Source organism: Pinus tabuliformis, chromosome 5_1, assembly GCF_031772625.1.
Source record: "Pinus tabuliformis cultivar Carrire ecotype Pingquan chromosome 5_1, CPIR1, whole genome shotgun sequence".
Taxonomy (NCBI): domain Eukaryota; kingdom Viridiplantae; phylum Streptophyta; class Pinopsida; order Pinales; family Pinaceae; genus Pinus; species Pinus tabuliformis.
In genome coordinates, this window is record NC_142305.1 from 119,529,938 (window position 1) to 119,546,666 (window position 16,729).

The following is a 16,729-nucleotide window of genomic DNA, read 5'->3' on the forward strand; positions in this document are numbered from 1 at the left end:
TTAGCCTAGATCCATCATAACTCTAGATTTACTAAGTGTCGAGAAGGATCAAGATATATCTTGATATGTAAACCTCTTTTAAAGTGAAAAAAAAAAAATTATACTTAATAAATTCAAAATTAAAATGAATCTAAACAAAGAAAATATTATAATTACAATAATTCTCATTAATTATTATAAATATTTCCCACCAACATAATTTATTTATTTATATCATAGAATGATATCACCACTAAGAAATTGCATGAGAAAAAGCCCGGGACCGTTTGGAAATCGGAATCGGAACTCGCATTTAATGGGAAAAAAGCATGGCAACAACCTCGTTAAAAATATTATTATGCATGGACATGTCTATTGAATTTGATCCTATATTTCTGTAAACAATACGTAAATATTCCGTCTCCGCAAATTATTTTTCAAATGCAGATCATCTTGGGATCCATCAAAACGCAGTTGTAAAGCAGAATGCGGGTTTTATCCATGACGTCATTATAGGGGAATCGAACCCGAAACCACTGCGTTGTCGCTGCAATGACGCTCCGCTGAATTACACATTTTATTCTTTTTTCAGAGCGAAAAAGCAAAATAGATTATATTAAGAGCATATGATGATCAAAAATACATGGAGAGAAAAGGTCTCTGCCAGAGAGAGCAAATCGAAAGCGAGTGGGGAGAAGAGACTAGATTCCCCAACAATTCCTGTAGATATTGTTCAGATTGTAGCAAAAGCAGCTAAGAGTGGAGCATATAGTACACATGTTCAAAATAGCTGGTTCATAAACGGGAAAATGGATCAGAAAGTGAGAAAGACATATAGACATATAGGACATATAAGACAAATTTGAAAATGCATGCGGGGCCAGCTTAGACCATGGGAGGCATGGACCCCGAGATAGAAGTCAAAATGGAGTCAAGAGGCAGACAGCAGCCCTGAAAAATGCGCCCGTTCCTCCACTTCCAGATATGCCAGCAAGTGAGAATGAAAAGTGCATGCCTGTTGGGACATTGAGAGCTCCACCAAAAAAAAGCTTCCTGTACAGAAGGAAAAAACCGGTGAGGAAAACTATAAATCTGAGAGAGCTCGTACCAGATTGCGGAGGAAACGACACATTGAAAGAACATATGGTTGTTCGATTCAGCCTCTGTTAAGCAAAGTTGACATCTGCCGGGACCATGCCAGCCTTTCTTTTGTAGAACATCCCAGGTTAGGTTCTTATTGGAGAAAAGAAGCCATGAGAAGAGTATTGATTTGAGAGGGCAGGGGGCTTTCCAGAATTTGACGGGAAAGATAGGGGGGAAGGCGGTAATTCAGAAGATAGGACTGAGTAGAGATTGCGGACAGAGATGGGATGGATTGAATTATGAAGGGACCAGATCAGCTCATCTTTTTTATTCAACAATGCGGTGTTGTATGAAAAAGATAAAGAATATATTTTTGGAATTTATAATCTATATGAAGTATATGTCATTCAGCACTTCTCTATGTCTGGCATATAAGGTCGACAATTTTCTGCTATGCTTCAAGCTTTTTTTTTTCTAGATTATATCTCAGATCTGCAGGTATCTACATAGTTTTGAAAGTCTGTTAATTTGTCTATGATGAATTGCAGTCCAAAATTTTTGTATATGTATCAATGAAAATTGAATAGATGAAAATACTCTCAAAATAGGATGCCATACCCGGGAAAAAAGCCCGCCATATTTCTGTATACTCAGAGTATTTTTGAACATAATATAAATATCATACTGCTTTTTCTTCTGAAAAAAAACAGATTAGTTGATTTGTTTAGTGTTTAATTTTGGTCAAATTAGGGGCTAAAATCTCATCTAAAAGTTGTTGAAAAAGATTGAAAATAAGAATCACTAAAAATAAAAAAAAAATTCAAAAAACAAATTACAAAATATCAGACAATCTAATTGGAAAAAATCTAAACTCAACCTAAACTAAACTAGAAAGAAAAACTACAAAATTCAAAAATATTATACAATCAGATTAAAGAAAAAAAATCAAAATGAATCCAAAGCTTTGTATTTCTTGTTAAGATAGGGCCGAGAATTATAGACTAACCGGGAATGTTCTCTTACTGTACCCCTACTCCAACCATAGCATCACAAGAATCCCTTTTCCAAATTATTCTTTTCTTATGATTTTATCACAAGAATCTTTTTTTTTTAATTATTTTTTTCTTATAATGAAAAATTATAGTGAGAAAGATTTTTTTTTAATTATTTTTTTCTATAATGAAAAATTATAGTGAGAAATTAGTTTTTTATAATGCCTAAAGATGTCAGTGTTTCATTAAAATTTAAAATTGAAAATTTACTCATGTCAACAAAAAATAAAAATTTAAAATTTAAAAATATTAAATAACTATATAAAACATTTAAATAATATATATATATATATATCCCTTATGTATAGTGCACACTGACTTGGTGATATTTATTGCAGGGAAACTTGTATGAACTAAAAATCACATGGGCCTACTTCTACAACATGTTAGGGCATTGCAAAAGTGTTCATTACATATTGTATTACAAAAAACTCACGGCAGTCAATATTTGTGTTGCTGTAGTTTCATTAATGTATTAGGGTAGTATAGGTTACCAAGTATATATTGTATGACAAAAAAATTAACAGCGACCAATATTTGTGTTGCTATAACTTTATTAATACATTAAAGTATATATGCTAACCATTAAATTTTATATATTTGGTTAAGTCCAATGAATAACATATACCCCTTTCGCATTAATAAAGTTATAACTACACAGATAGTAATATCCAAAATTAACACTAATCCAACTATTCTGTTATTAAATGGTACATAAACAATTATTTATATTTACTAAAATAACTTCCATAAACTAAAAATCACATGGCCCATCTCAACTGCAATTTGTCATAACACTGCGAAAGTGTTAATTACATTGTTACGGGTACATACTGTATGACAAGAAAGTGACATCTAATTATAGATTTTACCCATACCTTTGATATTCTGGAATTTTTTGAAATAATGTATGTAAATTGTAAATTTTGAATTTATATAAATACAAATTAAATCAAATAATTGACGTACTCAAAGTATTGACTTTGTATATCTGAAATATTGTGACCCACAATAAATTGAAGCGGACACTCTAGCTGAAACGCGCATGCGTAAGTAGAATTATAATTTGTTAGACATGTGAGTAGTGTTATGTTTCACGCCACGTTATTCCTATCGATTGGATTTTCTTGTTGTTTGCGCTAGAGACAAGAATCACATTTGGCATGGTTTTTGGTTCATTGTGCTTGATTTCTGGCATGATATTTTTTTAGTGTTAATGTTTAATTTATTTTGTGGATTTTGGAAATAATTTGATTATAGATTTCGAAAATATTTAAGAATTTTATAAATTTTTATGAATTGAATTTAAAAATATTCCAAAAACTAGCTATCCAATAAATAAATAAAATATTAAATTATACATTTTTATTTTGAAAATTTATCTCTTTTTTTTCTTTTTTTTAATAAATGACTACTCAAATTACTTCTCACTAATCAAGATTTATATAGTTGTTTATCTTACTTATAAATTTTTAAAAATATAAAATATTTTAAATTTATTTTTCATATATATATATATGAAAAACCTATTATAATTTAGTTGTCATATCAACAATAAAGACAGTCATCATTAATAATTTTTCAAATTAATTAGTAATGACCATTACAATATTAATAACCATTATATTTATAAATAATATTCACATTTAAAACTTTATTTTTAGATTTATTTTTTCAATAAGTCAATACTTATTATTATTTTAAATCAATTATTATTCATCATTGAAATTAAGTTTTTAATAGAAAATTCCAAACTGAATTCATTGAAGTGTCGTGAGTGAGTGTAAAAGTCATCATTGAATTGAAGGAAAACATTTTTATATTAGTGTAAAAGTCATCATTGAATTGAAGGAAAACATTTTTATATTAGGGGGTATGGTATTAAGGATTCAATTTTTCTGCACAATTTTTGGATTGCAATTGCAATATTTATGTTATGATTTTTATATATTTTTAGATTTTTCATTGTTAAGTTTTATAAGAAACCATTAATGGTCCATTGAATTCCTTTATTCCAATTACCCTGAATTTCCTTCAAATCCTTAGATGGCCCATCAACACTAAATCCATTCAATATTTCACCAAATTAGGCGAAGTTCCTTACTTCATCTTTTCATTCTATAGTCTCTTGCTCAATCTCAAATCCATGCTTAACAAGCTTATGCGTAGAAGGAGAGTTTTTTTTCCTAATGCCACTTTGGAAATTTTCCTAAGGGAAATCATAGAATCCCCTAGTACCTTTATTTTCTTTATCCTTTGGCTGATGGCAATGTTCAAACATTTTCACAAACTTGACCAAACTTTGTTATGATTCCTAACCCTTTTCTTTATCCCTCTACTGATGACAATGTTCAAACATTTTCACAAAGACCAAACTTCAGCTTGATTGTTTGTTGCTATCCCGAGCCCTGAGCAAAACTATTTCCCATTGCAAAACTATTTACCATTTATTCCCTGGGTAATAGATGACCCCTCTACCAGTAATCACCTATTTTATTTAATATATATTAAAAATAGTTAGATAAAAAAAAAATATAGATTCATTTAATTATTATATAATAATTTAAAAAATAAAAATCAATTTATATTACATGGGTATATTATAAAATTTAGTTTAAGGACATGAAACAAAATGAATTTTAACAAATAAAATAAATTAAACTATAATAAAATAATCATTTAACGAATCAACTGAATTATAGTAAAAAATTATATTATTTTATTTCATAAAGAAAAAATACCAATAATAAAATGATTAACCATACTAATAATAAAATAATAAAATAGTTAACCATTTAAATAACTAAATAAATAAAACAATTTCATTTTTAATATTTATATTTTTAAAAAATATATTCCAGTGATATTTTAGAAATATATTTAACAAGAACAATTACCTTTTAAACTAAATCTATTTGCATTTTAGAAAAAATATAAAACTTTGTATACAACTTTTTCAATACAAACAAAAACATTAAGATTAAATTTTTCATAGGCACATCAATTTGCCAATCGGTTTTTTCACTTTAATTTACTATTATTTTATTTATAAAAGTTTGTTGACTTATCAATAAAAGGAAGGCATAGGAACATATTGGACAAAATCAAAATACAAACAATTGCCTCATGTACAGGAGATTACATTAACGTGAACAATGAAGCCCCTCGTAAAGCTCGAAGGCAAGACAATATGGATCTCACTTTGCTTGGTCAATTGCAATAGAAATGGTCCCCATCACTAAGCATGCTTGTCTAATAATTTAGTGAGAGTATAACTTTGGTCGAATAATTTATTGAGAGTATAACTCAAATAGTCGTTCATACCAAAAAAAATTCAGGAACACGAATTTACAAACATCGATAGCTATTACTTATTTTATTGGATTAATGCCTATTTTGGATTTATCGTAGGATCATTTAAAAAGTATAATAATGGTTTAAAAGTTTATTAACGCTCATAGTTTTGGTGTAACAAAAAATACAATATGGTGTTTTCTTTGGGGTTTTATTTTCCCATTTACATTTGACAAGGAGTGTTAGATTTTCATGCTCAATTCAATGGTATGTTAACATAGTGGCTTCCTTCATGTTTTATTCTCCTATTTACAGTTGATAAGGTGTTAGATTTTCACACTCAACTTAATGTGATCACATAAAGTAACAACTATTTTGAATTTACAGTAAAATCACTAAAAAATAATAATAATAATGGTTATGATGTTTCAACCATATGTAAATTTTCTAATACCAATTTACAATAATTGATAATGACATAAGATGCCTATTTTGTATATTAAAATATAAGTAATGCATGAGCTCCATGCCCTTCATCTTAAACTCTTTTGCAAGGTCCTCTTTGCAAGACTTAATCAGCTGATCATCCCCTATCAGTATGAGATCATCAACATAAAGTACAATGATCAACAACTTACCTTCCACCACTATGTGGTACAAGTTCGCATCCACTTCACTCTTTGTGAAACCCAAACTGGTTAAGTAGCTATCTATCTTGGTGTACCAAGCATGGAGTTCTTGCTTCAACCCATACAACGCTCTCTTGAGCCGACACACATGCATCTCATGGTCAAAGGTATTAAAACCTTAAGGTTGCTCTATGTACATTTCTTTCTCAATCATGTCATTAAGGAAGATTGGCTTCGCATTCATATGATGTATCTTCCAACCCATCTGTGTTGATAGTGCCAATATAGATCTGATCGATGAGTACCTTGCAACAGGAGCAAAGGTCTCATCATAGTCAATCCCCTCTACCTATGAAAAGCCACGGGCCACACATTTAGCCTTATGTTTCTCCACACTACCATCTACAGCTTACTTTACCTTGTAAAGCTAACAGGAGCTCACCATTGACTTGTCCTCTGGTCTCAGGACCACATCCCAAACATTGTTACAAAGTATGGAGTCATACTCCTCCACCATGGCATCAACCCAAACTGGTTGCTACACTGCTTGCATAAAGGAAGATGGCTCTGTCACAACACATTCGCCCATAAGAGCCATGTATCCAGTGTACCTCTCAGGTGACCTCCTCTTCTTGCGCTGAGAAATGGGTGCTCCCACATTCTCCTGTGCATCACCCAACAATCTATCAACCTCTGTGGTGTGCTTTCTTCCCTCGCCATGTGGCTGCTCCACATCAATCTGAGGCTCCTCAACCTTAGGAGCTAAAAGCTCCTCATCTGCATGTAGCTCAAGCTCCCTTTCAAGGGAAGTTCGCATGGCTTTCTCCTCATGAATCTGACATTCCTGCGAACCACTGTCATCCTGCTGGTCGACAAGTACACTCGATAGTTGTGAGGTGTATCAATGTACCCCACAAATATCCCCAACTATGTTGTCGGCTCAAGCTTCTTCCGTGCATCTTTAGTCACATGGCAATATACCGATGACCCACCTAAAGTGAGCAACATCTGGCCTCTTACCAGAATAAGCCTCCTCTGGTGTCTTCATCTCAAGTATCTGATGTGGGATACGGTTCTAAACATAAACCATTGTGTTGCATGCCTCAACCCACAAGTGTAGTGGTAGACCCTGATCATGCAACATTGCCCTTGCTATCCCTACTATGCTTCTGTTCTTCCTCTCGGGCACCCCATTTTGCTGAGGGTTATGGGGTATCGTCAACTCTCGTTTAATCCCTTCCGCTGCTCATAAGTTCTTAAACTCGTTTGAGACATACTCACCACCATTATTACTTCATAGAGATTTAACCTTCTTGCCCGACTCTTTCTCCGCTAATGCTTTAAACTCATAAAAATTTGTGAAAGTCTGATCCTTTTTCTGCATGAAAAATATCCAACATTTACGAGAATATTCATCAAAAAATATAACATAATACCTGTTTTTGGCCATGGATGTTATCAAGAATGGTCCACACACATCTGAATGGACTCGCTCTAGAATAGCCTCTGCTCGAATGTCTCTGTCGTGAAAGGAATACTTGGTGTATTTTCCTAAAGTACACCCCTTGCATGCATCAACTTTCTCAAGCGTACCTTTTGGAAGACCGATAAAGATCTGTTGTAATATCTTCAAAGCCACATGATGCAAGTGGCCCAATCGCCTGTGCCACAACTCACCAATGTCTCGGCTCTACACCCTTTCTAATTTTGTGCTCAAAGCGGCACTCCTCTACCTCCAACTTATAGAGATTCTTCACCCGAACCCCTATCTTCTTTACTTGACACGTGGCTATGTGTCTAAGAAACGCCTTTCCTTTCGAGAAGATCACATCATAGCCTCTATCCTCAAGCATGGCAATGAATTCCAAGTTCTTCTTCAACCCAGTGACATACATAACATTCTTCAAGATGAGTGGAGCCCCATGCTACCTCTAAAAAGTAATCGTGCCCAATCTAGTAACACTATACTTCCTGTCGTCACCCATCTCGATATACATATGCAGATCTTTCTCCTCCAGGTCACTAAATAACTTTTTTTCACTAGTCATGTGGAATGAAGCTCCACTGTCTAAGTACCATACACTTCCCATCATTGATGACACCATGCATGTAATGAGGGAAAATTCCAATTTGAACTGAGAGGCCAAAGCCTCACCTGCGCTCCTCCTAAGGATTTCTTCTTGGACTTCTTGAGTGGATAATTTGTAGCAAAAGGGCCTTGCTCATGACAATGAAAGAAATTAACTTGCGTCATGTCTTTCTTCTTATTTGCATAACAAGAATCCGATTTGGAATGGGAAGATTTCCCTTTCCCCTTCTTTGCCTTAATCATTAAGGCACAATGTTGTTCATCATCAGTCTTTGATGAAGAGTCATCCATGGTCTTCCTCTTGATCTCCTCCTACATCAAATCCAACCATAGTCGTTCCCAATCCGACAACTTCTCTCGACCATTGGCAAAGTCCTGATAACTATGCCAACTCCTTGGGAGTCCTAGAAGAGAAAGAATCACCATATCATCCTTGGAAACCGTCATTCCAACACTTCCAAGTTCATCACGACATTGAGTGAACTTGGTCAAGTATTTTGGAATCGTCTTTCCTTTCTCCATTTTGATTTTTCGAAGTTTATATTTCAGTGCCAATTTCCTTTGGTCATTGTTTTTCTGATACAAGTCCGGGAATGTTTTCCACAAAGCATACTAATTTTCTTTGCCATGGAGACTGGAGACAATGTGGTCTCAAACTCCCTCAAGGATTATCTGACTCACCTTCACCACACACTTCTTCCATTCGGCCAAATTTTGTGCATCTAATGCTGTTGTCTTAGGAATTTCTTGATCAACGAATTCTTTCAAGCCATTATCCTCTAGCACAACCTCCATTTTTTCCCTCCAGACTATAAAATTTGAGCTGCATTCCAAGGGATACTCAAGCCGCAAATCGTAGAACGCCATTTGACAATCCTGAAGTATGTATTGCAAATTCAAATTTCACCTTTAACCTAAAACTCAAAACTTCGAAATCTCTTCTAGTATACTGTTCTCAGCTCCAATAGCATGTAGAAAATCTTGTAGATTCATAATCTCAGGCAATGTATTAAAGCACAGGACAAGAATTTACTTTTACTTTCAACCAATGAAAGCCAATAGATAGATGAAAACAATGTGAATAAGAAGAAGATAAATCAATGGCACATAACACAAGATGTATCTGGGGAAAACCACTGCTCAAAAGACTGCTATCTGTATTGCATATATTAGAAATATGAGTGAAGATACAAAACTTTTTCTCACTAGAACAATTATGCACAAGTATGTTCAACTCTCTCAACTCAGAATCGACATGCATGAGTTTATGATGAGGGAATCTTCAGTTAACTATAGTGACGCTTGTGGATGCACTAGTGCACCAACTGACTGTTAACTCTCTATTAGTTCCTCAAACATTTTGGAACTAATTTAACTGAGTAAATTGAGTCATTTAATTTCCAACTCAATTTAAACTCATACTGGACTCCTAAAATTTAGGGAGAACATATACATAACTACATAAAGACTTCCAAATTGAAATTCCTAAGTTAATAACATTTAATTAACTATTTACAAGTTGTTATGATAATATAATTCTATTTTAATTTTAGTTTAATTCAAGGACAAATTAAACTTGTTGCATATTAAGGAATCTTGAGCAAAGGCTTTCCCCTAGATAAATCTTTGTGCATGTGTGATGTTTCCTTTTGCATCTCTATGATTTGTGTTCTAAATGGTGATTTAACCTCTAATCAATAGAGCAGCTTCAAATCTTGTGATTTAGTAAATTTCATGAGCAATATTGAATCTACACATTAATTTCTACAACATTGACTCATTGTATTCATGTGGAATACAACCTATTTAAAGAGATAAATTAAAGTAGCCTAGATCCATCTTAACTCTGCATTTACAAAGTGTCGAGAGGCATCAAATATCTTGACATGCAAACCTCTAGAGTGAAAAGAGATTTGATCCTGTGGCTAATCCAAAATTAAGATGAATTTAAACTAGTAAGATGTTATAATTACAATGCTTCTTATTAATTATTATAAATATTTCCCACCGAAAAAATAAATATTAAAATTACAATACTTCCCATTAATTATTACAAATACCAGAAAATTATATTATAAAATGATATGACCACTCATGAATATGTATATTAACGGTAAAAAATTGCATAAGAAAAAGTCCGAGACCATTTCATTTCATAGTTTAACCATACTTTTTTTTTGCCTTGAAAATTCAAGAATATTTTGATAAATTCGGCAAAGATTTTTGTAAATCCAAGTTAAAGTTGTTAAACTTCAAGACTTTGAATTCCCTAGACGTTTTTGATGGTATTGAATCCATTGTCACCTTCAAAAACATGATTTAAACGCTACTTCTGGAAAATTTACTATTTTTTTTCTACCCAAATTCTGACTAAAAATAACCCTCCCAACCATTCCTAGTAAACTTGTCCATTTCATTTGCCTACGCAGTGTTGCAAATTGGGAATCGGAACTTGCAATTAATGAAAACAACCCTGGCGACAACCTCGTTTAAAATATTCTTATGCATGGAAAAGTCTATTGAATTTGACCCTATATTTCTGTAAACACTGCTTAAATATTCTGACTTCCGAAATTATTGCTCAAATCCAGATCATCTTAGCATCCATCAAAACGCAGTTGTCTCGTGTGATATAAATCAAAATGTGGTTTTTATTGCCAAAAATCGTTGAATCAAATTTATTAAACTACCCTGAGCAGCTTATAGGTGTGGAACAATACTGGGATATTCCCACCGTAGAACATGCTTTGGCTTATAATTCATTATATGAGAAATATACATGAAACACATATTTAGGGAAGTTGAAACAATGTTCTAGAAAACAGGGACAAATTCCTAATTTAAATTTCGGTTTGAACGGTTATTTGATTAAGACATTTCTTCATTAATATCAACATTTATCCATGACGTCATTATAAAGAAATAGAATCCAAAACCACTGCGCTGTCGTTGTCCTGCAATGATGCTCTGCTGAATTACAGATTTTATTTAACAACATAGCGTTTTATGAAAGTAGAATTCCCTAATTCCAAGTTAAATTATGAAATGTAAATTAGTTGATTTGTGGAGTCAGAAAAAGATTAAAAATAAAAATCACTTTAAAAAATTAAACTTTCTAAAATAGAAAATTGAAAATAAAAATCACTTAAAAAAATTAAATTTCCAAAAAAAAAGTGAACTCACCTTAACCAAAACAAAATTCAAAAATATTATACAATCAAATTAAAAAGAACAAAATCATAAAAATCACTTAAAAAAATTAAATTTCTAAAAAAAATGTGAATTCACCCTAACCAAAACAAAATTCAAAAATATTATACAATCAAATTAAAAAGAACAAAATCTTTCTTTTTAAGATAGGGCCGAGAATTATATACTAACTGGGAATTTGGGAATTTTCTCATACTGTACCCATCGCCAACCCGTTGTGAATCCTTTTTCAGACTGATTTATTTTTTATGATAAAAAATTACATTTAAAAAAATAGTTCTAGTTTGTTGAGTCGATAGGTTTATTTTATAGCTATATGATGTGTAAAGATATTTGTTTGTCATCAAAATTGAGATTTTGTTAATATCAATCAAAATAAAAAAATTACACTTCAAAAAAATTAAATCCTTCCCAATTTATATTACATCTTTATTTAAAATAAATTTATATTAATTAAATAAAGAAACTCAAACAAAAAGTATTTTAACTCTTAAAGTAAAATCCAAGAGACAGGTATTATTGATCTTTCGAACCCATAAGGACAAGTATTAACGTTGTGGAAAAAAAACCATGCAAAATCCAGTCGCTCAGATGGACATGTCATGAATTAATCATCAACCTAAACACTAAACTCCAGAAAATTGATCGGCAATCAATATTTGTGTTGCTATAACTTTATTAATGTATTGGAGTATATATGTTAACTATTACATTTTATATTTTGTTAAATGCAATGAGTAACATACATTCTTTTCATCTGTACATGATGGCTTCAAATGGTGGAGTGATCAGCGTCCTACCTGGTGATCATTATTCATTCTCACTTGCTGGTTTTTATGGAAATGGAGGAATGATCGCATTTTTCAGGATTCCAAGATGCCCCTTGCCTCTATCCTGGTTTTAATGTCGGCCTACATGCTTCCTCCGGGTTAATCTCAGATCTATGGTCTCTTTATATGCCCTGTTTATTTGGACTCATGCGTATGGTGGATTCCAAGATGCCCCTTGCCTCTATCCTGGTTTTAATATCGGCCTACATGCTTCCTCCGGGTTAATCTCATATCTATGGTCTGTTTATATGGCCTGTTTATTTGGACGCATGCGTATGGTTTGTTTATATGGCCTGTTTATTTGAGCACTATTGAGAGGGGGTGAATCAATAGTGTGTCTTATTGCCACATTTCCCTTCTATTTACCTTTACTGAATCACACACTTGTTAGCAGCTTCACATTGATCATGAAAGTAAATGATAAACAAATAAACATATAATTAACATGGCCTATAATTAAACCATCAAAGCACAACCACAATATCATCATCATACATGAGACAGAAAAAACACACTTCTTGTTGTTGCTCTGCTCTGAGTCTCTATTTTGTCAAGCACTTTGTATTTTACATAATTCACTCTGATCATCCTGAAGAGTCGACCTTAGATACAATAGGCCAACACTAATCAACCAAGAGGCTCGATTCTGCTGATCAACACCGCAGACTTTGTTCTCCCATAAATCTACAAACTACCATCCAATTAACAAGGAAAATTTTAAGGATGGACAATTATCTTGAATTTTGAAAACATCAGTAAATCTCACTAACTCTTAATATGCAAACTATAGAATGTTTATTGATATATTTCAAAAATTATTCAATTTTATAATGATTTTATATATAGTTTCTATATAATGTTGGAAATTTTTAAAGTAAAATATTTTTATATTAAAAAATTTAGACGAAGCAGTTTTAGAATAAAAAATAAAAATTCACAAACATTAATAAATATCATGATGATTGCAACAAATTTAGCAAATGCAATGTGAACATTCACAGTTGATTCTCTAGAACAACGAAATCAAGGATTAATGTATGAATACTCCCCAAGTTGATTAAAACTAACGTACATCATAAACAGGAATCAGGGAGGCTATGGCCCATATAAACATGAAGAAAGAAATGGGCAGTAAAATTGCGCCACGGAGAATATGTAGATGAAAAAAAGAGGCGATCGCCCATATCAGCGTTGCGACAGAAATACCAAGTACAATAGTTCCAGTCGCAAATAAGGTTACCGGCGGTAGTTGGGTATCTGGCACAGTAAAAGTTTTCCTTCTGTTAAATTTCAGCCCCTTCCTCCATTCTTTGCCGTTGCCGCGAGGTTCCACAACATCTTCAGAGAAACTGACTCTCTTCCTGATCTCCGCCTTTTTCCCTGTAAAAACTCATACGATAATTTCAGTTCCATACTATTACCTTCACTCCATATACATTAAAGTTTGAAATAAAAATATGAGTGCAGTATACTTAATATACATACCTTGAGAGGAAAGACATGAACGAACGTTAACAACCGGATGCATGGCTAAGCGCCAGTAGTAGCGAACACGTTAAAAAATCGTCTCGGCCCTCCAATTTTATTACTACCACCAATGAGAGAACAAGACCTGATTTTTCTTCGAAGCAAATTACAACATCGGCACTGACTGTCAACTCTTTTATATATGCATGTACACACACTTCGAATCGCTGCTTTCCGATAGCCGACATTTGACCTACAGTCGCGTCGCTTCATTGAGGCAATCTTCAATTCAATTACCATAAAAACATTTCAAATCAAATAGTTGCAGTTGTCCCTTCCCTAGTTAATTTATTATTATATTAGACATATGGCATTTTCGTGGCTGTTAAATCAAATATTCAACTATTAAGTCCATAGACAATCAAATGGTAATCCAACTTTGTCATTCAATCACCTACTTATAGTGATTTCTCCATGTCTAAAGGATTTCCCAGAATCCCCTTGGCTTCCTCTACAACGGCCTTCGTAGAACGAGTTCTTCTGAAAACTTTAATTTTTGCTTTATCCTTCGACTTATGCCCATTTCCAGCAGAGGGAGATGGCAAAGAACTGTCAAAGTTTACAACAGGCCTGGGCTTAACTTTTCCAGGCCCTTGTCTGTTACCTTGTGCAGCTTCAACTGTGAAACCATCATTTTGTACATCAGCCGAAGACCCATGTTCAACCTTTTCTCCAACAATGTTTTCATGTATCATTCTTTCAACCTCTGCACCAAGAACAACTTCAAGAGTAGGTGAATGTGATCTCTCAATTTCTTCGTTCCCAACAGTAGAATCACCCACTTTTCCTGGAGAAGGCGACTAGTTAAAAATCTTTGAAGCACATTTCTGCAACCATGACCACTGAAGCCTCGGCCCCTGCCCCATTCACTTCTATCGCGGCTCTGCCCTCCGCCTGCAACAGCGTCGTCTCCACCATTGCTTCGACTCAAACCTCGGCCTCCGGTGTTCTCTTCACGACCCCAACCTTAAGGCATCTCAGCCTTAATCACCAATTCTCCTGCAATCTACATTGTATCCTCTTACACTCTATCTTCCTCACATGCCCCGGTTTTGTTTCTTGATGCCCGAACAAATTCTTAATATCTTGTTATACATACATGGCAGTTTTAACTAAATATTTAACTAAAATTTATTCACTAACTGAATTTTGTTCACGGTGGGCTTGGTTGTCCACCTGTCTTCTTTCTCTAGTTTTTCTTTCCATTAAGGTGCTCCGATGCACCTGCATCATACATTGACTCATGGTATTCATGTGAAATACAACCTATTTAAAGAGGAAAATTAAATTAGCCTAGATCCATCGTAACTCTAGATTTACTAAGTTTACTAAGTATCGAGAAAGATCAAGATATATCTTAATATGTAAACCTCTTTTAAAATGAAAAAATGTAATAAATCCAAAATTAAAATGAATCTAAACCAAGAAAATATTATAATTACAATAATTCTCATTAATTATTATAAATATTTCCCACATACATAATTTATTTATATCATAGAATGATATCACCACTGAGAAATTGCATGAGAAAAAGCCCGGGACCGTTTGGAAATCGGAATCGGAACTCGCATTTAATGGAAAAAACCATGGCAACAACCTCGTTTATATTGAATTTGATCCTATATTTCTGTAAACAATGCGTAAATATTCCGAGTCCCGACTCCACAAATTATTTCTCAAATGCAGATCATCTTGGGATCCATCAAAACGCAGTTGTAAAGCAGAATGCGGGTTTATCGAACCCGAAACCACTGCGTTGTCGCTGCAATAACGCTCCGCTGAATTACACATTTTATTCAACAATGCGGTGTTCTATGAAAATAGATAAAGAATATATTTTTGGAATTTATAACGAAGTATATGTCATTTAGCATTTCTCTATTCCCGGCATATAAGGTTAATAATTTTGTGGTATGCTTTAAGTTTTTTTTTTGGATTATATCTCAGATCTACATTTATCTATATAGTTTCAAAAGTCTTTTAATTTGTCTATGATAAATTGCAGTCCAAAATTTTTGTATATGTATTAATGAAAATTGAATAGATGAAAATACTCTCAGAATAGGATATCATACTCGGGAAAAAAGCCCGCCATATTTCTGTATACTCACAGTGTTTTTGAACATAATATAAATATCATAATGCTTTTTCTTCTGAAAAAAAAATAGATTAGTTGATTTGTTTAGTGTTTAATTTTGGTCAAATTAAGGGCTAAAATCTCATCTAAAAGTTGTTGAAAACGATTGAAAATAAGAATCACTAAAAATAAAAAAATAAAAATTTTAAAAACAAATTACAAAATATCATACAATCTAATTGAAAAAAATCTAAACTCAACCTAGACTAAACTAGAAAGTAAAATTACAAAATTCAAAAATATTATACAATCAGATTAAAGAAAAAAATCAAAATAAATCCAAAGCTTTGTACTTCTTGTTAAGATAGGGCCAAGAATTATAGACTAACCGGGAATGTTCTCTCACTGTACCCCTGCTCCAACCATAGCATCACAAGAATCCCTTTTCCAAATTATTCTTTTCTTATGATTTTATCACAAGAATCTTTTTTTTTTAATTATTTTTTTCTTATAATAAAAAATTATACTGAGAAAGATTTTTTTTTAAATTATTTTTTTCTATAATGAAAAATTATAGTGAGAAATTAGTTTTTTATAATGCGTAGTATGTCATTAAAATTTAAAATTGAAAATTTACTCATGTCAACAAAAATAAAAAATTTAAAATTTAAAAATATTAAATAACTATATAAAACATTTAAATAATATATTTCCATAAAAATAATTACACTCAAAATATATATATATATATATATATATATATATATATATATATATATATATATATATCCCTTATTGTATAGTGCACACTGACTTGGTGATATTTATTGCAGGGAAATTTGTATGAACTAAAAATCACATGGGCCTACTTAGGGCATTGCAAAAGTGTTCATTACATATTGTATTACAAAAAACTCAAGGCAGTCAATATTTGTGTTGCTGTAGCTTCATTAATG

General features: G+C 32.5%; 1 protein-coding gene across 1 annotated transcript; it reads right to left on the bottom strand.

Moving 5' to 3' along the window:
- Window positions 1-13,209: 13,209 nt before the first annotated feature.
- On the bottom strand, window positions 13,210-14,742 carry LOC149163702 (uncharacterized). The gene is made up of 2 exons (XM_089430787.1): window positions 13,652-14,742; window positions 13,210-13,546 (listed from the first exon to the last, which is right to left on the bottom strand). The coding sequence occupies exons 1-2, from the start codon at window positions 13,692-13,694 to the stop codon at window positions 13,230-13,232; spliced, it is 360 nt and encodes a 119-aa protein (XP_089286913.1). The 5' UTR covers window positions 13,695-14,742; the 3' UTR covers window positions 13,210-13,229.
- Window positions 14,743-16,729: the final 1,987 nt, after the last annotated feature.

What these genes read in the sequence shown, in the direction of transcription:
- LOC149163702 (XM_089430787.1), bottom strand. Translation starts at nt 13,694, where the DNA reads ATGCATCCGGTTGTTAACGTTCGTTCATGTCTTTCCTCTCAAG. An exon ending in TTCATGTCTTTCCTCTCAAG is followed by an intron (nt 13,547 to 13,651) that starts GTATGTATATTA and finishes GAGTTTTTACAG; the next exon opens with GGAAAAAGGCGGAGATCAGG.